This window comes from Aquarana catesbeiana, linkage group LG06, assembly GCF_042186555.1.
Source record: "Aquarana catesbeiana isolate 2022-GZ linkage group LG06, ASM4218655v1, whole genome shotgun sequence".
NCBI classification, from domain to species: Eukaryota; Metazoa; Chordata; class Amphibia; order Anura; family Ranidae; genus Aquarana; species Aquarana catesbeiana.
Window position 1 is genome coordinate 297,720,531 of NC_133329.1, and position 19,678 is coordinate 297,740,208.

Sequence of the window (19,678 nt, forward strand, 5' to 3'; positions counted from 1 at the left end):
GCTCAGATAGTTTCACTGTAGTGTAGTGAGACAGTGTCAGTAATCTTTATATTAGTGTATAGCTAGAGTAGGGACAGCTCAGATAGTTCTAGTGTAGTGTAGTGAGACCGTGTCAGTAATCTTGACATTAGTATATAGCTAGAGTAGGGACAGTTCAGATAGCTTCAGTGTAGTGACGGTTGACAGGTCTATTTTATTTACGTTACTGCCAGTTTAACGCCATATCGTATTGCATGCGTTACTGCCAGTTTAACGCCATATCACTTTGCGTGTGTTACTGCCAGTTTAATGCCATATCGTTTTGTGTGTGTTATTGCCAGCTTAACGCCATATAGTTTTGCATGCGTTACTGCCAGTTTAACGCCATATCGCTTTGTGTGTGTTACTGCCAGTTTAACGCCATATCGTTTTGTGTGTGTTACTGCCAGTTTAACGCCATATAGTTTTGCGTGCATTACTCCCAGTTTAATGCCATATCGTATTGCGTGCGTTACTGCCAGTTTAACGCCATATAGTTTTGCGTGCGTTACTGCCAGTTTAACGCCATATAGTTTTGCGTGCATTACTGCCTGTTTAACGCCATATCGTTTTGCGTGCGTTACTGCCAGTTTAACACCATATTGTTTTGCGTGCGTTACTGCCAGTTTAACGCCATATAGTTCTGTGTGCGTTACTACAAGTTTAACGTCATATAGTTTTGTGCGTTACTGCCAGTTTAACGCTATTTACTTCTGTGTGCATTACTGCCAGTTAAACGCCATATAGTTCTGTGCATCACTGTACGTTTGGCGTATTATATTGCAGTATATTATATTGTATCCGTGGAGTGTGTCTGTGTAGTGTGAGTACTCAAATTAAAGGGCAAACACCTCTCTACATTGATTAAAGTGCATCTACGTACAGATTTCAACTTCTCCTTTACATTTGCTTATAAGCACCGCCCCCTTCCTCCCAATAATGTCTGGGAGAACAACAAGGAGAGGCAGACGTTCCCTTGGCACTGTAAGGGGGCCAGCAACAAATGTGTACACAGGCAAAGGTGGACGTGGTGGTCCTCAGGCAGGGCATCATTTCCTCTGTTTAGTGAGTTTGCCCATGCTATCCACCCACAGCATGCAGAGGAAGTGGTGGACTGGCTTACTAAACCTTCCTCATCCTCCTCATCCTCTGTCACACAAGCAGAGACAAATGTGCCGTCCCCTGCAGTTGGCAGAGTGGATAAACCTGCCTCCTTGTCCACATCTATTCCTGATTTAGGATGTAGAGAGCCACCACCCTGTTCCATCACATTCTGCAGCTGTTATCTCCCGGCCCACTCCCCATAGCTCAGCTGTCTGGGCCTTTTTTAGCTCATCTGCAGCAGATCGCACTGTTGCTATCTGCAAACTGTGTCACAGGCACATCAAACGTGGCAAAAACACCAACCATTTGGGCATACCACATGCCTAACACGTCCAACTACTCAGCCTGTTGGCAAGAGCACCTAAAATCCACACAAAAGGAGCACAAATCTGTCCCTCCTCCTTACCCACTTCAGTCTGCCCCTGCGATACCGAGTCAATACATTTCAGCAGCCTCCACTGACAGGGATGATGGTATAGCACCGGGTGTCCAAGGTTCTAACAGCTCATCTACCAGCAGCACACCACCAGCTGTAGACTGTAGCCAGCAAATTTCTCTGCCCCATCTTCTGCAGCAGAAAAAAAAACAGCCCCTGCCACCCACATGCCCAGCGCCTGAATGCAAGCTTGTCAAAGCTGCTGGCTTTCCAACTTTTGCCTTTCAGCCTGGTGGATTCTTCCCCTTCCGTGAATTCGCAGAATGTGCTGTACAACAATGGCAGGTTCCCAGTCGATACTATTTTTCACATAAGGCCGTTCCATCTCTCTACCATCACGTGGAAGGGAATGTTCTGGCATTGTTGGGCAAGGCAGTCATCCGTAAAATCCACCTTACTGCTGACACGTGGTCCAGCAAGCATGGGCAGGGACGATATATTTCGTTCACAGCACACTGAGTAACGCTGCTTGCAACTTGAAAGGATGCAGGACAGGGCTCAGTGCTACAGCTTGTTGTGCCCTCACGTCTCCATACAGCTGGTGGTGATGATGCCAGACCTGTGAGCTCTAACTCCTCCTCCTCCTCCGCCACCTCCATGCCCTCCTCTGCAGAATTGTCCTATGAACATCAGGTACCCCCTAAGTGTTCAAAGGGCTTTTCCCAGAGTCAGGCTAAAAGGTGCCATGCAGTCCTTCAGCTGGTGTGTTTAGGGGACAGGAACCACACTGGAGAAGAGATTCTTGCAGCTCTGCAAGGACAGGCCCAGAGGTGGTTCACACCACGCCAGCTGGAGCCAGGAATGGTGGTGTCCGATAATGGCTCAAACCTCCTGTCCGCTCTTAGACAGGGAAAGTTGACACATGTGCCATGCCTGGCACATGTCCTCAATTTGGTGGTGCAGCGTTTCCTAAGTACGTACCCAGGGTTGCAAGATGTACTAAAGCAGGCCAGAAGAGTCTGTAGCCATTTCAGGCGGTCATACACAGCCAATTGCTCCGTTGGTTGAAATTCAGCAGGAATTCCACCTGCCCATAAACCGCCTGATTTGTGACATGCCCACCATGTGGAACTCAACTTTGGGAATGCTGCAGCGGCTATACATGCAGCAGAGGGCCGTCAACGAGTACCTGTGTCAGTACGGCACGACGACAGGCTCAAGCCGCCTCAACTTTTTTTCCCCACGCCAATGGCTGATCATTAAGGATGCACGCACTGTATTGTCACCATTTGAGGAGGCCACAAGGATGGTGAGCAGTGACAGTGCATGCATCAGTGACACAATCCCTGTCGTGTTCCTGCTGGAGCAGACTCTGCATGGCATTATGGACAGGCACTGGAGGCAGAGCAGCAGGAGAAAGAGGAGGACTTCCTTTCCTCTCAAGGCCCACTTTATGCAGACACCATCATTCCTATGTCACAGAACACACAGGAGAGAGGGGAGTAGGATGACGAATAGGATTCTGGCACTTTCATAGACTTTGAAGAAGAGGAAGACATGCGTCAATCTGTAAGCGATGGCTTTCCAACCCCAGGACCCTTGGGAGTAGTAGGTGGCTGGGAGGAGGAAGTTCCAGATGCTGTCATCCTGAGTGACCCCGAGGAGTCTGCTTCTCAAGCCTCTGCAAATTTGAGGCGCATTGGCAACCTCATGCTTCAAAGCCTGCGAAAAGACCCAAGAATACGTGGCATAAAGGAGAAGGATGATTACTGGTTGGCAACCCTCCTTGACCACCGTTATAAGGGGAAGGTCTCTAAAAACAAACCCGTCCCCACAGAGAGTGCAGAGGATAAAATCTCTTGAGGACACATTAAAGAGGATTTTATTGAACATTTTTCCTGACTCCAGTAGGTTACAGTGTGGTGGAAAACGTTGTTTTGAGTCTTCTGTTGGTCAAGAAAGGAGCGTTGGAGAAGGCATCCGCCTAAGTGAGGCATTTCAGAATTTTTTTAGTCCTCGCCGCCGCTTTGCAGCTGACGATTCACAGGCTTACTGGGTCATGAGAATAGACCACTGGCCAGAACTTGCCCAGTATGCTATTGAGTTGTTGGGCTGCCCTGCATCCAGTGTTCTTTCAGAATGGGCGTTCAGTGCTGCAGGAGGTTTCGTTACTGATCATAGAACGCATCTGTCCACAGACTCTGTGGACCGTTTGACTTTTATAGAAATGAATCAGTCCTGGATTACCAGCTATGAAGCCCCTGATGCCGATGTCACTGATTAAGTATTTTTGGGACGTGGAATCTCTGCAGGACTTCGAGGCTGCCTAGGTTTGAGGGTGTTCAATCATTTCATCTGGAAGAATGTTTTTGGTATAGGTTTCATGGGCACAATAAACACCCAAAGACTCATTTTTCTGCACCTGTCCGACAGGTGCATATCATTGCAATTTTTTACAGCAAGGCAAATTCTTGCTTACATCAAGAGTACCTCTATAGGGTTACGGTGGGAAGGCACCACCGACACACAAAGACCAATTTTTCTGCACCTGTTTGACAGGTGCATATCATTGCAATTTTTTACAGCAAAGCAAATTCTGGCTTGCATCAAGAGTACCTCTATAGGGTTACAGTGGGAAGGCACCAGCGACACCCAAAGACCAATTTTTCTGTACCTGTTTGACAGGTGCATATCATTGCAATTGTTTACAGCAAGGCAAATTCTTGCTTACATCAAGAGTACCTCTATAGGGTTACCGGGTGTCCAAGGTCCTAGCAGCTCATCTACCAGCAGCACACCACCAGGTGTAGACTGTAGCCGGCAAATTTCTCTGCCCCATCTTCTGCAGCGGAAAAAAAAACAGTCCCTGCCACCCACATGCCCAGCGCCTGAATGCAAGCTTGTCAAAGTTGTTGGCTCTCCAACTTTTGCCTTTCAGCCTGGTGGATTCTGCCCCCTTCCGTGAATTCGCACAATGTGCTGTACCACAATGGCAGGTTCCCAGTCGATACTACTTTTCACATAAGGCCGTTCCATCTCTCTACCATCACGTGGAAGGGAATGTTCTGGCATCATTGGGCAAGGCAGTCATCCGTAAAATCCACCTTACTGCTGACACGTGGTCCAGCAAGCATGGGCAGGGACGATATATTTCATTCACAGCACACTGGGTAATGCTGCTTGCAACTCAAAAGGATGCAGGACAGAGCTCAGTGCTACAGCTTGTTGTGTCCCCACGTCTCCATACAGCTGGTGGTGATGATGCCAGACCTGTGAGCTCTACCCCCTCCTCCTCCTCCGCCACCTCCATGCCCTCCTCTGCAGAATTGTCCTATGAACATCAGGTACCCCCTAAGCGTTCAAAGGGCTTTTCCCAGAGTCAGGCTAAAAGGTGCCATGCAGTCCTTCAGCTGGTGTGTTTAGGGGACAGGAACCACACTGGAGCAGAGATTCTTGCAGCGCTGCAAGGACAGGCCCAGAGGTGGTTCACACCACACCAGCTGGAGCCAGGAATGGTGGTGTCCGATAATGGCTCAAACCTCCTGTCCGCCCTTAGACAGGGAAAGTTGACACATGTGCCATGCCTGGCACATGTCCTCAATTTGGTGGTGCAGCATTTCCTAAGTACATACCCAGGGTTGCAAGATGTACTAAAGCAGGCCAGAAGAGTCTGTAGCCATTTCAGGCGGTCATAAACAGCCAGTGCATATCATTGCAATTTTTTACAGCAAGGCAAATTTTTGCTTTCATCAAGATTATCTCTATAGGGTTACGGTGGGAAGATGCCACCGACACCCAAAGACCAATTTTAACGCATCCGTTACTTCTATCCAAAGTCAAAGTGACACCAGAATGTATCCAAAAAATCTCTAATCTTGTTCCTAGTGCACTACATTGTGGCCTCACCATACACACTGGCTCCCCAGCTGTTGCTGAGCAAAATAAAGGCAGCTTGCAGGAAAAATGTCATTTTTTTTGGCTTTATAAATTCAATTATTGCTGCAGCAGATTCTAGACATGGTACAGATCTGCCACTTTACAGTTAGACTAAGAGGAGCACCCTGATACTATATTGGAAGGAATATTTCATTTTTAGGCTTTCACTTTAAAAATCAAAAAATCACTGCTCATTTAAAAATTATGTTTTTCACAAACTTTTTTTTATCGATCCATGTCCCCCAGGGCAGGACCCTGACCCCTATAACCATTGTGTGCCTAATTACTTGCATTTAAGCCTTCAAAATGGGCACTTTTGATATTTGACATTCGGGTCCCATTGACTTTAATGGGGTTTGTTATTCAGATCTAAACGTTTGCGGTGTTCGGAAGTTCTGGTCCGAACCGAACTGCTTAGTCTTCTTGTCTTGTAGTCCTGAGATTGAATCTTACCTAGGATACTATCAACTTAGACATGTATGTGTTCCTTTTCTGCTTGGGTTTCCCACCACAATCCAAAATATACTGATCATTTTATTGGCCTTTGTGTATGTGTGTGTGTGTGTGTGTCTGCAGGTATTGTGGGGACATTAGGTTGAGGGCTCCCATTGGAAGCAGGTTATATTTATTGGTTAAATTTAGTGTAAAATATCTGTTATGTGGACAAAAATACAAGATCCAACACTTCTGAAAATACTGGTTACCTGGAAATGTTTTCTGAATCACAAACCTGGAGAATTAATGCAAAAAAGGGGACTGTCATTTACTAGGAAAGCATTTAGGGTCAGCATGACAAGTAGGGAAGTAGTGTTTTCAGAAGTAGTTTTGCAATGGGAACCCTCTTTTTTTACATGCCAGGTACCCTTAATGTGCTATGTAATTATTATTATTATCAGTACTATAGCAGTTTTGTAGATGGTGTCCCAAAATACACCAATCTTATAGAAGTAAATTTGTACTCAGGGCATAATATAATTTGTCATTGCTTGATCTTTAGCTAAGAATACTTGTTTAACTGTCTCTGGCCTCAATACTTTCCAAGACACTGAAACAAGCATGCAGATTGGAAAAGTGAGAGTGAAGTCAAAAGTCTTAAATTGCATACTTGCTCCAATATAACGCAGAATGTACTGAAGCCATTGGATTAGTCAGGGAACTAATATTTTGAAAAGCTAGTAGTTGCAGACCCTTTATTTACTCAGTACACGTTTCCTTTGAAGTGAATGTGGGCTTTGCCCATGTAGGTAAGGGTAATGCCATCCTTGCAAGACAAAACCAGAGAAAATTCCCAGCTCAATTTACCAACCAGTCTGCTTACCAACCAAATTTACCTGTCTAACAGTATGCGTTAAACACAGGGGTTTAGTTAGCACACATTTGCAAACGCATGCATAAGTTGCAGTGCCCCTTTAAGGCACCCTGTATTACCTGCAGTCCTAACCCTTGTAAATTTATAAGAGTTTTCAATAGTGGGAGCACATGCATTCTTATGAATAGATAGAGGGCTGGTGGGCCTGGAGATAGCCCAGCCCTCCTTAAAGGCACAGGGCACACTGGACACATAGCACAAAAGAAGCAAAGGTGTCCAGTGTGTTCACTCACCACTGTGCTGGGTGTCCAGTGTGCCCCTGTGCCTTTAAGGAGAGTTGGAGAGTTGATCTGGGAATTTTCTCTGGTTTTGTCTTGCATGCATTGCCCTTCCATGTGCTCCTTGCTGTGAAGGCCAGTTATAGATTTCTTTGTTAATTGTAATGCCATCTTGCCCTATGTTTCCCTCAAACCTGGCTGGTCTGTTCAGACACCAAGAGTGAAGACAGCCCTTTGTCAGCTCTGAACACAAGAACAAACAGTGTGCTGGATTCAGATTATTTACGAGTCACTTAAATTGTCACTGGGTACACTCACTCCTTAGGAAAAAGACCCACAGTTGTGAATCCACATACATACAATCCAATGAGACCGTCAAACAAATGTCCAAGGTAAATTAACTATAAAATTGATTTAAAGCAGAATAAATCCAGTGTTCGGGGGCCAAACAGACTCCCCCTTCATCAGAACTTAAATAAAAAAAATGAACAAAGCATATCTCTCTGTAGTGTGTACAAGTCTCAATCCAAAGCACTTACTGTGGTTCCTACCTGCTCTTTCCTCTCTCTGAATGAATGAATGAAGGATTTGTAGAGCGTGCAAATGCGAACTGAATCGCCTCAAGGCGCTAGAAATGCGTTCTCTGTTGCCAGCTCTTAGAAAAGGAAGGTCTTTAGTTTTTTCCTGAAGGCCTGATGGTTTTCTTCCATGCGGATGTGGGTCGGAAGAGCGTTCCATAGTCGAGGTCCTTGGACTGCGAATCTTCGTTCTCCCTTTGCTTTGTAGCAATATTTGGGCATGATGAGGAGATTTTGGTTAGCTGATCGAAGGCTGCGATTGGGTGTATAGTGTTTTATTTTCTCCTGAAGATATAGCGGAGCGTTTCCTTGTATGCATTTGTGGGGGAGGCAGAGGGTCTTGAATTTGATCCGATTCTTTACGGTTGGCCAGTGTAGGCACTTTAGGGATGGTGAAATAGATTCCCAGGGTTTTTTTCCTGTTAACAGTCTTGCTTTGTGTTTTGAATAATATGGAAGCGCGCAAGCTGATATTAGGGTAGTCCTAAGTAGAGCAAATTTGCATAGTCGAGTCCGGAATTGATGATTGTTCCCACAACTGCCGCTTTGTCTTCTTCTGGGATGAAGGGGATGAGTCTGCGTAGGAGGCCGAGGAGATGGTGGGAACCGCTCACCACTGATCCTATTTGTGCATCCATTGTCATTCCTGAGTCAAAGATGACTCCGAGACTCTTGGCTTTGAGGCTTGGAGCGATGGCCTGTCCTAGGATGGTGGGAGGTGTCCACGGGGTCTTAATTTTGGAATTTTTGTTGGCATGTAGGAGAAGAAGTTCTGTTTTTGCGCCGTTAAGTTTGAGGGAGCTGAAGGTCATCCAGTCATCAATTGAACTGAGGCATTCTTCTAATTGTTGATGATGGTTTTTTTGTCCGGTGATGCGAAAGTAGAGTTGGGTGTCGTCAGCGTATGAGTGGAAGCAGAGATCGGTTTTCCTGATGAGATTGAGAAGTGGGCGGATGTATATGTTGAATAGTACTGGTGACAGGGGTGAGCCCTGAGGAACTCCGCAGGAGATTGCCCGGGTTTCCGAGGTGAATGTTCCTAGCTTCACTATCTGAGAGCGATTCTCTAGGAAGGATGCAAACCATTTTAGAGCCGGACCTGTGGCTCCTGCCACTTCTGAGAGGCGGACAAGTAAAGTATTGTGGTTCACTGTATCAAATGCTGCGCTGAGGTCTCTGCTATCTGCATGAATCACATTATGCTGACACCACAGAGCCCTGCCCCCTCAAGCACACAGCAGGTCTGACAGCCTTAGCTGGGCATGTTTCCCAGTGAGACTTTTTAGAAAGGGGGTGTATCCATTCCCTTCACTCAGGTCTCAGATTACACTCAGCTCCCTCCTCTGTGTTCTGCAGATCCCTGTCCCCTGCCTGCTAGAGTTAAGAAATGCTGTGTAAAATGTGTGATTTAGGAGGCTGTAGAGGAGAATGTTGCAGATAAATGGGTACAACTTATATAGGAGGAATTTTTTTTTTATTTCTGTGTATCACCTGAGGCTACGCACTCAGTGGGTATGTGTAATGGTTACAACCACTTTAAGGATTTTGACTGTGATTTTGGGCAATGTTACAGTACAGATTTATATGGTATCTACTCATCTGAATTCATTTAAGCACAGTGAAAATTCTTAAGCCCTGATGAAGAGGGAGTGTGTTTGGCTACCGAAGCACATTGGGTTTAATCTGTTAACTGAGCTTGTTATATTTGCTCCTTCCCGGTGCCCCCCCCCCCATGACTTTACCATTAAGATAAACAGCACAACCATTGGCCCCTCCACACATGCCAGGGTGCTGGGTGTAATCCTTGACTCTGACCTCTCCTTCAGCCCCCACATCCAATCACTGGCTAAATCATGCCGCCTTAACCTCCACAACATCTCCAGAATTCAAGCCTTCCTGACTAATGACACCACAAAGCAACTTATTCACTCCTTGATTATTTCCTGCCTTGACTACTGCAACTCTCTCCTTAATGGCCTACCCTTACGCAGGCAATCTCCCCTTCAGTCTATTATGAATGCTGCTGCTAGACTAATACACCTCACTAATCGATCCGTGACTGCTGCTCCTCTCTGCCAATCCCTTCACTAGCTTCCCCTACCCCACCGTATAAAATTCAAAATGCTAACCACTAAATACAAGGCCATCCACAACATCACCCAAAGCTACATCACCAACCTCATCTGCAGATATCGCCCAAATCGTCCCCTCCGCTCCTCCCGGGACCTCCTGCTCTCTAGCTCCCTTGTTACCTCCTCTCATGCTCGCCTTCAGGACTTCTCCAGAGCCTCTCCCATTCTCTGGAACTCCCTGCCTCGGTATATCCGATCAGCCCCTAACCTGTCCACCTTTAGGAGATCCCTGAAAACTCACTCAGGGAAGCCTATCCCACACCCACCTAACTGTCCCCGAGCCACCCCCATCCAATCATTCCCTGCATCTATTACCTTTTTACCACCAACCCCTCCCTTTAGAATGTAAGCTCTATGAGTAGGGCCCTCCTGTCTTTTCTGTATTGAACTGTACTTGTGCTACCCCCCCACCTCTACATTGTAAAGCGATGCGTAAACTGTTGGCACTATATAAATCGTGTATAGTAATAATAATAATAATTATTAAATTACCTTGGACTCTTGGACATTTGTTTAGTGGTCTCATTGGATTGTATTATGTGTCAGCTCTGAGCCATTCCATTCAGGGCTTATATGAAGTAGAGCACTTTCCCTGCACACGTATGATAACATAGCACCAATCAGCAAGCACCTCAGCTGTCACATGGAGTTAAACATGTGCTTCTGCATTCCTGGAATTATCAGGGTTTTTACAGAGAGGGAGCGAAAGAGGAGTATATTCTTTTAGAACAACAAAATATCAATTCTGGCTTGAATTATTACAAGATGCTTATAAAACCTGTCATGAGGGAAATACTATCATATTGAATCTATAGTTTCATACTTTTTATTAATGTATTAAGTTATGGCCCACAGGTAGAAGTGAATAGGTAACTTTACAGTTCCCCCACCACTTTTACTAAATATAGAAATGGTGGTACATTTCTAAACAAACTCAGCTGGCTTTTCTATTTTCAGAAGTAATAGCCAATCAGCAGTCAGAATGGAGAGCATCCTAAACTGCAGTAAGTGATATTCTTTGTTTTGGCTGAACCCGGAAGCAATCAACTCTGAGCACTTCTGGGTTCAGTATTGTAGCAGCAAATTCCAGGTAAGCAGCAGATCAAGGTTTTGTAGAGGTATTAGAGGTGTAATTCCCTGATGTTTTTGTAAACAGTATCTGTCTCAAACTTAGTATCACATAACACTCATATAAGCTTCCTCTGTAACCAGAGCTTACCACCTCCAAAACCTTAACATATGCTCTCATGTCTTTATCTTGGCAGATTCCATTGTTAACAGTAAAACTGGAACATAGATTATCTCACATAGCCTAATCTCTAAGGTTAAAATGATTAAAAACACATTTTCAATCATATCAAAGTCTGGTTCACATAAAATATTTTGTATTTGTTCAACTTTTTATTACAATTAATATAGGTGTTGTGGTTGAGTAAAATGATTACAGTTTCTATGAAAGATTTGTGCTGTGCAGATAATATTTCCCAAGAAATGCCCATGTTATTCAGTCACAGTTTGGTGGAAGGAAAGCAATTGTATAAATAGCAATGTGATATACTGTGCGTGTGTTTGTTTTTATTTATTAAGAAGGAGAACCAATTCAAATGCTTTATTTGATGATGTCACACTAACACAAAAACCTATGCTTTTATATAATAATGCCTCTATCATCTCAAAGAACTCTAGTCAGTTACTAAGACCAGCAAATATGTTTTAAATAGTTTAATATGCAAAAATTTAGATATTAGAATATGTTTTATATTTTATATACCTGTATGTATGTTCCATCACTCTACACACATTAGAAAGAATCTTTAAAGCAAACCTGTGGCCAAAGCAAAATAACAACATTACCAGCTGCAGGTGTATGACCGCCTAGTAGGGTTGCCACCTTTTCTTCAAGCAAAACCAAAACAGTTTAGCAGTGCACTGCAATTTTTTTTTTTAAAAGGGGGAATGCTGTGGACTCTGGTTTAAAGGGGATTTCTGTTTACCAAAGCCGGCGCTTGCATCAGAGTTCCCAGCATCCCCCCTTAAATCAGGGTTCCCAAAGCCCCCCTTACATCAGAGTCTGCAGAGCACCCCTTACATCTCAGCCCCCTTGTCTTAATTTGGCCATACACCATACAATTTTCTTCAATTTTCTTTAGATTTACCTTCAACTATGTAGTGCAAGAGCCTGCCTGATTGCATACAAATTGAAAGTGTTTAGGTTGGACCTCCTATTATATGGTTTTGGTAAATCTAAAGGAAAGTTGTACAAGAGAATTGTATCATGTATGGCCAGCCTTAGTGTACTCAAAGGAGAGAGAAGGGAGGGAGGTGGGAGATTTCCATCACAGACAGTGGATGGTAAGCTCACTTGCCCGAGGGTGGAGGCTCAGGCATTAGCACCTTTCATCCAAGATGTATCTGCTGGCTGCTGGGCTTCAAATTTCCTGCCCACACTCCAATCCCTGGCGTGTTGTGCCTCAGAAAAGAGAAATTTGTAGACAGACACAGAGAGTTAGGAACAGGAGGAGGGGGAGCAGATTAAGCTGTCTCTCCTTTCCTATCCATGCAGGGGGGGAACTTTGCTGGCTCTGGGTAGTGTGAAAGAGTGTCACAGACACTCAGCTTAGGCAAATGCAGCCAGTTCTCTGGATGGTTGGGTTACCTTTCCAGTGGGTGGTAAGTAAAACCTTTGCTCTCATGAAGAGTGTGTGTTGGATAGTGTAACCTGGCCAAGCGATGTGATTCTTACTGCTGGCCACTTCTCTGTCCTGTAGTGATGTAGCGGCCAGTGGAAGAAACCACAAGTTCTTATCGGAGGACCAAGTATCTGACACACCTAGAAGTGTCAAATACCATGGGCAGCTGGAGCGCCTAAAAAGAGCAAAGATTTTAGTCAAGGTAAGTATTACATCTTTTTTTTTTTTTTACAGACTGCCTGTCTTTACAACAACAATATTATCAGAAGACAGGAACTGGAGATTTTTTTTTTCTAAAAGGATAAAGCCAGTAAATAAATAAAATATAAAGCTGACTGGGGTTTTACCTGCTTCCTGCCCTATCCAAAGCTTAAAATGCATGGCTAGAGACAACCTTTAATCTCTCAGTGTATGGATTAATTTTACACAGTAATATGAAATTTACTATCTGAAATATTGCATTTTTGTGGCCAGGCAGAGAACGTCCCGGGGCGTTCTATTTCTGAACATCAAACCCACTAATTTTAGACAATAGGATATTGCTGTAAAACACTATGATCTGATTTGCTTTATCGGCTTACTTCCACAGCTTGCAGACAAAATTACATTTTCAGCAAAGCCAAAGGTATACATAACATTGTATCTTTACCACATTTTCTATCAGCTTTGCTTAAAATTGTAGGAGCAAGTAGTTACTATGTAAAATCTTTTGGGTGAAGAAAATTTAAATCAGGTTATGCCCTCCTTTTACAAATTACTGACAGCCACCCAGTAGTAATTTATGAACTGGGCAGTGTCAGTTCTGTTGTCTTGAATTGCATTATACTTTGTATTCTTATACCAAGGATCTGTGTTGATGGACATTCAGAATGACCAAAAGGTGCATTTGACCTGCTGTTGACCTCTTTCTCACCTGCATTTGACTGATTTTCAAGTGGGTTTTGCATTCCTATAGACTTGTATGAGAATGCAACCCAACTTAAATACAGTGGAACCTCGGTCTGCGAGTAACGCGGTTAACGAGCGTTTCGCAAACCAAGCTTTGTATTTCTAAAAATCCTAACTCGGTTTGCGAGTGTTGTCTCGCAAAATGAGCAGGATTCAGGTCAAAATCGGTGTGCAGTACCGCTTTTGGCTGGAGGTGGGGGGCGCCGGAGCCGAGCAGAGCCGAAAGTTGCCGATTGGCGCCATTCGGAAATACACGGTAAGGCCCGAGGACAGTTCGTCTGACCTTGGCAAACCTCGGAAAGGCTAGTGAACCAAGGGCAGCCGAAGTGTCCCTCGGGCCTTTTCGGCCGTTTCCGAGACTCTCCGGCGCCCCCCGCCTCTGGCCGCATGCGGTATTGCATCCAATTGAAGTCAATGCAGAACGAATTACTTTGATATGCGAGTACATTGGATTACCAGCATACTCCTTGAACGGATTATGCTCATAATCCAAGGTTCCACTATATAACAAAAGCCCCAGAACACATCCCCCCACCTCATTCAAGTGAATGGAAAGATCATTTTTTTCCTAAATTTAAACCAATACACTATACAGCATGGGACTTTAAAGGTGCTAGAAACCCCCTCAGAATAAGAGTTAAAGCATGAATGAAATGTAAATGAAAAGAATGAAAGGTGAAAAAGTATGTATTACAAAAAGATAAAAAAGATACAAAAGACATACTAGGGGTCTAACCCCTTAAAAATATGTAGTGATTATTCCTACACATGATGTCAAAACCATAACAGACACCCTTGAAGGTAGAGTTTCTATCCCGCATTTAATATCGAATTCCCTTCCACAGGCGGTGGTTTCAGCAGGGAGCATTGATGGTTCCAAAAAACTATTAGATAAGCACCTGAATGAGCACAGCATACAGGGATATACAATGTAATACTGACATATAATCACACACATAGGTTGGACTTGATGGACTTGTGTCTTTTTTCAACCTCACCTACTATGTAATTATGTAACTATGTGTATAGCAAATAGTGATGTCAAGATCCAATGAGAGTTACAGCAGGGGATGAAAACTTGTCCTGTACTGACGCGTTTCACCTGTATTGGCTTCTTCATAGGGTTCAGCGCATATGTGTGGTTTGGAACAATTGAAAAAAACTAAAATATATACATAAAATACAATACCATAAATGTTGAGCACTTATAATTTACTTTCTTTATTATTCACTAATTCACAATTTATATGAAAACAAAACATCTAGCGATATCTATAGAGTTGCATGTACTCCCCACTCCGATGCTGGTCAAAAATGTTCAGATGCAAACAGATGGGCGAGACCGAAAATGGCCCCATCTTTGTTTTATCAGCAAAAATTTGGGGCTTTCTACCAACCGAGTCTACATTTCCTGGTGTCTGCTCCCTACCTTCTAGGGGTGTCTGCGGCCGGGAGTTGGGGATGTTTTCGGTCTTGCCTATCTGTTTGCATCTGCACATTTTTGACCAACATCGGAGTGGGGAGTACATGCATCTCACACGATATCACTAGATGTTTTGTTCTCATATAAACTGGGAGTTAGTGGATAATAAAGAGAGTAAATTATAACCCTTTGCCAATACAGGTGAAACGTGTCGGAATGAGACGAGTTTTCATCCCCTGCTGTAACTCTCATTGGATCTGGAATTTACATCACTATTTGCTATACATGTACAATATAACATGCGGGATAGAAACTCTACCTTCAGGATGTCTGTTATGGTTTTGATATCGTGTGTGGGAACAATCACTCTCATTCTGAGGGGGTTTCCAGCACCTTTAAAGTCCCATCCTGTATAGTTTATTGGTTTCAGTTTATCAAGGGATGTGATACTGTTTCTTTCAGCCAAGCTCATATTTCTTTATATATTTATATTTTCTAAATTTCTGGATGAAGTATGGAACAGTTAGTCCCGTTGTCAAGTTTTTATTGTTGTCTTTGTCCCTTTTAGGTAGATTCACCTCCCTATTTGCCCTAATTTTCTTTGTCACTGAGATAGAAACTGCTGATAAATCCAGAATTTTAAAGTTGTTATCAGATCAAGTAATGAGGGCTTATCTTCCAATGGAAACACCTGTTCTGGTGACAACTGTATAAGAAGAGAATTTGAAAGACTCAAAACCTAACAACAGGAATCTCTTAAAATCAGTTTCCAATTACATGTAAGATAAATTCTTATTAGAATAGGTCATTTCTTGATTATTTATCTCCATGGTGTATTAAATACACTTAATTATGTGATACATACACTATATTACCAAAAGTATTGGGACGCCTGCCTTCATATGCACAGAAACTTTAATGGCATCCCAGTCTTAGTCCATAGGGTTCAATATTGAGTTGGCTCACCCTGTGCAGCTATAACAGCTTAAAATCTTCTGGGAAGGCTGTCCAAAAGGTTTAGGAGTGTGTCTATGGGAATGTTTTACCATTCTTCCAGAAGCGCATTTGTAAGGTCAGGCACTGATGTGAATGAAAACAACAGAATTGGGAAGTGCAGATCCAGGAGGTGGCAAGGAATCAATTGGAGATGGAATCCATGTGAAATTTAAAACAGTTTATTGCTGATAAAACATGTAACCAATACATAGTACAAATGGGAAAAATTGTCAGAATGGCAAAACTCACTGTGATAGTGCTAGCAATGGAGCCAAATGTGGTGGAGAAATGGCTGTCCCACTTCCGTGAGGGCTGTGGACAGAGGGCACTGCAGACCAAAAATGGGAAGCCTGAAAACGCTTTCCAACAGCTGGGAGCGGTGACCATAACCAAAGCCGGGCTACATCAGGGAGGGGAAAGGCTGGGTCCAGATCCAGGAAGCACGATCACTGTATGACCAGAGTGGAAAATAGCAGAGCTGCTGCAGCAGCAGGTGGGACCAGAGAAGGATACTGGAGGGGCAGCGGGTACGAGGCTTATCTGCAAGGTGTCCGGACACCACAGGACTCCTCCCATGGCCACGTCACATGCTGTTGGAAAGTGTTTTCAGGCTTCCCATTTTTGGTCTGCAGTGCCCTCTGTCCACAGCCCTCACGGAAGTGGGACAGCCATTTCTCCACCACCTTTGGCTCCATTGCTGGCACTATCACAGTGAGTTTGGCCATTATGACGATATTTCCCATTTGTACTATGTATTGGTTTCATGTTTTATCAGCAACAAACTGTTTTAAATTTCACATGGATTCCATCTCCAATTGATTCCTTGCCACCTCCTGGATCTGCACTTCCCAATTCTGTTGTTTTTGTCTGTTTCTCATTTGGTCATTTGAGTGCGGTAGCACCGGTCCAAAGTGAGACTTTTATAATTACTTTGACACCTTGGTTTACTTTCTGCGCTTGGCTCCCTATTGGGCCACCTCTCCAGTTCCAGTGAAGGGAACTCTTAAGGCATCAGTATACCAAGACATTTTGGACAATTTCATGCTCCCATCTTTGTGGGAACATTTCGGGGATGGCCCCTTCCTGTTCCAACATGACTGCGCACCAGTGCACAAAGCAAAGTCCATAAAGACATGGATGAGCGAGTTTGGGGTGGAGGAACTGGACTGGCCTGCACAGAGTCCTGACCTTAACCAGATAGAACACATTTGGGATGAATTAAAGCGGAGACTGTGAGCCAGACCTTCTTGTCCAACGTCAGTGCCTGACCTCACAAATGCGCTTCTGGAAGAATGGTCAAACATTCCCATAGACACACTCCTAAACCTTGTGGACAGCCTTCCCAGTTAAGTTGAAGCTGTTATAGCTGCAAAGGGTGGGCCAACTCAATAAAGAACCATATGGACTAAGACTGGGATGCCATTAAAGTTCATGTGAGTGTAAAAGCAGGTGTCCCAATAATTATTGGTAATATGGTGTATATGCAGACTGACATATTCAGATATTGTTTTTCAAAGCTCAACACGTTTCCTGGAATATAGCCACTTCTTCAGGAGCTATAAATGGAATAGATAAACAACATAACAGTACTTTTGTGCAAGTAACACAGTGTTTGTAGTTACCAGAATATGCATCAAACAAGGGGAGAAACGACTAAAGGCTCTAGCAGGGGAGGCCAAATAAGAAGGCATCTAATACCCGCCAGTGCAATCCAGTTATGACCTACTGACCTGTGTGGGGCTTTCTTGTGGTACTTTGGGTGGGCTCCTGCCCTCTGATTTGGCCTCCCCTGCTTGGGCCTCTGGTTGTTTCTTCCCTTGTTTCTATCCTAAGCTATTCTAGTCACGTTTTATCTTACATGTAATTGGAAATTGGTTTTAAGAGATTTTTGTTCTATAAATAAACTCAACTTAATTTTAATTGTAAGTCTTATTGTGCCTTGAAAGTCCAACCATGTCAAATAGGTTTTGAGTCTTTCAATATAATAGGGATGTGCCACGTATAGGCCAAATTCCTCCAATTTGTATAGGAAGAGAATTACCCTCACTTTAAGGTGATTAGGAATAATCTGACAGGGGTTTTGAGCATTGTTCATTCAATCCAAAACCAAAAAAGTTTTGCCTATACGTATACTTTAAGGAATTCAATGATAAGTTGTGCTTGTAGCTTTGAATCCAATCATACACTGTTAGTTATACTAAATTTCATACAAATGGATTGTGCAAGGTTCTAAATTTATATTTTTATGGTACTAATTAAAACCTGGTAAACATATTTAAAGGAATAATTTTATTAAGCTTTTCCTGCTGGCTGTCATTAGTTCTGAGTTTGAATAAAGGACTACTTGGAATTATGAATTTGTGCAAAAGAAAGCAATCTAGTAAGATGTGTTCACAAACAATCAGAGAAGAGGGAACAATTCCTCTTGTGTTCTTTCAATGCAGTTCCCAGCAGGAAGATCAGGATAGGAGGCTCCCGCCTGCTCCAGATAAAAGGAACCCGCAGTTTCCGGGTGAAGAAAGGGGGCTCCCTGTCCAGCATTCGCCGGGCCGGCAGCCTTAAGAGCACCAAACTTACACGGCAGGACTCAGGGTCCGAGAATGAGGACATCCAGCTGTCACAGAGCAGGGACACTGTAACTGACATAGGTAACGCAGTGAAAAGCTTTCTAAGGGGAGGTATGGTAGACAGGACTACACATAGGCAGCTTTTTAAAAAAACAAAAATGAAGGTAAATAAAGTATCTGTTGCTCCCATTGTTCACATGGTAATTCTTAGTTGTTGCTCTCATTGTTCACATGGTAATTCTTAGTTACTTTTTTTTTTCCATGTTAGAAAAAAAAACAGCCTAAGAGGTATAAAAAAGATCCATTATGTTTGAAACAAACCTAAAATTTCCACCCACACCAACAGTTTAATAAATGTTCCTTGAATGATCAAAGTAATAGAAAATGCTGCAACTTTCCCTTGTGGTACCATTGTATCAAAACCAAGGAATAATACAGAATTTGGCATAAAAAATAGATGTATAAGAACCACTCTATAAGAATCGCTATTTGAGATTTCACCCAACAAATACTAGTTTTATTTACCTCCATTATAAGTGATGTTATTCAACATTTTATCTATATAAGTCCATGTAACACACCACATGATAACATCAAATAAATATTTTTTATTGGACACAAATGCATCACATATACCCATAGTAACATAAAATAATATATAGGCAATAGTGTCTTTTCATTGCAGCGGAGTATTTTTTATAATGCTATAATACTTAAAGTATTCTTGGCAACATAAATCTTTGCAGACTAATTGTGTGGTCTGCAGCATCTCCAAGATGCAGGGAATTCGTTCTCCACTTTTTGTCCCATCCCTTTGAAAAAAGGGGACATGTGCCAATAGATGTGCTTGTCTTTGCCAATCCAGCTAGTGATTAGAGGGGGAGGGAGTTGGGTAGATGTGTTGTGTTGCTTTGTTGTGAAATCACCTGTGCATGGCTGAGCTGATTCATCTGTACCCCAGTGATATATTTGGGTTTAATAAACTTATGGCATATTTAATGTTTGTTTCTGAGAAGAAGGGAGCCCTTGGAGCACTAGTGAACCCAGTATTGAACCAGATGGAGGCAACATTGGCAGTGAAGAAAGCTATCATCGTAACATGTCTTGGTTGCACGTAAGTAGTGAAAAGTAAAGCGCAGGTCTAAAAAAGAAAAACAGGAATGTATAAGAAAACTAGACCATACACAATGCTGATTACCTCACTGAACCAATAATGCTGGCGGCTCCCCTTCCCCTCTCCATAAGCACTGGAGTCACATTATCTAAACGAGGGAAAGAACCTGAGTAAATGTTGCTTCATTATGTAAAACTATAAGTTTTGTT

The 19,678-nt window shown here is 43.2% G+C and overlaps 1 protein-coding gene across 27 annotated transcripts in view; it reads left to right on the forward strand.

Moving 5' to 3' along the window:
- Nucleotides 1-19,678, forward strand: part of UNC80 (unc-80 homolog, NALCN channel complex subunit) — a 288,619-nt gene that overhangs the window by 91,728 nt on the left and 177,213 nt on the right. For 20 of the 27 annotated variants that reach the window (XM_073633516.1, XM_073633519.1, XM_073633525.1 and 17 more), the window contains 3 exons: nucleotides 13,011-13,046; nucleotides 18,233-18,436; nucleotides 19,372-19,469. In XM_073633516.1, the coding sequence (XP_073489617.1) occupies nucleotides 13,011-13,046; nucleotides 18,233-18,436; nucleotides 19,372-19,469 (338 nt within the window). The remainder of the gene's footprint in view (nucleotides 1-13,010; nucleotides 13,047-18,232; nucleotides 18,437-19,371; nucleotides 19,470-19,678) is intronic. The other 7 variants (XM_073633520.1, XM_073633528.1, XM_073633532.1 and 4 more) reach the window with 2 other exon arrangements.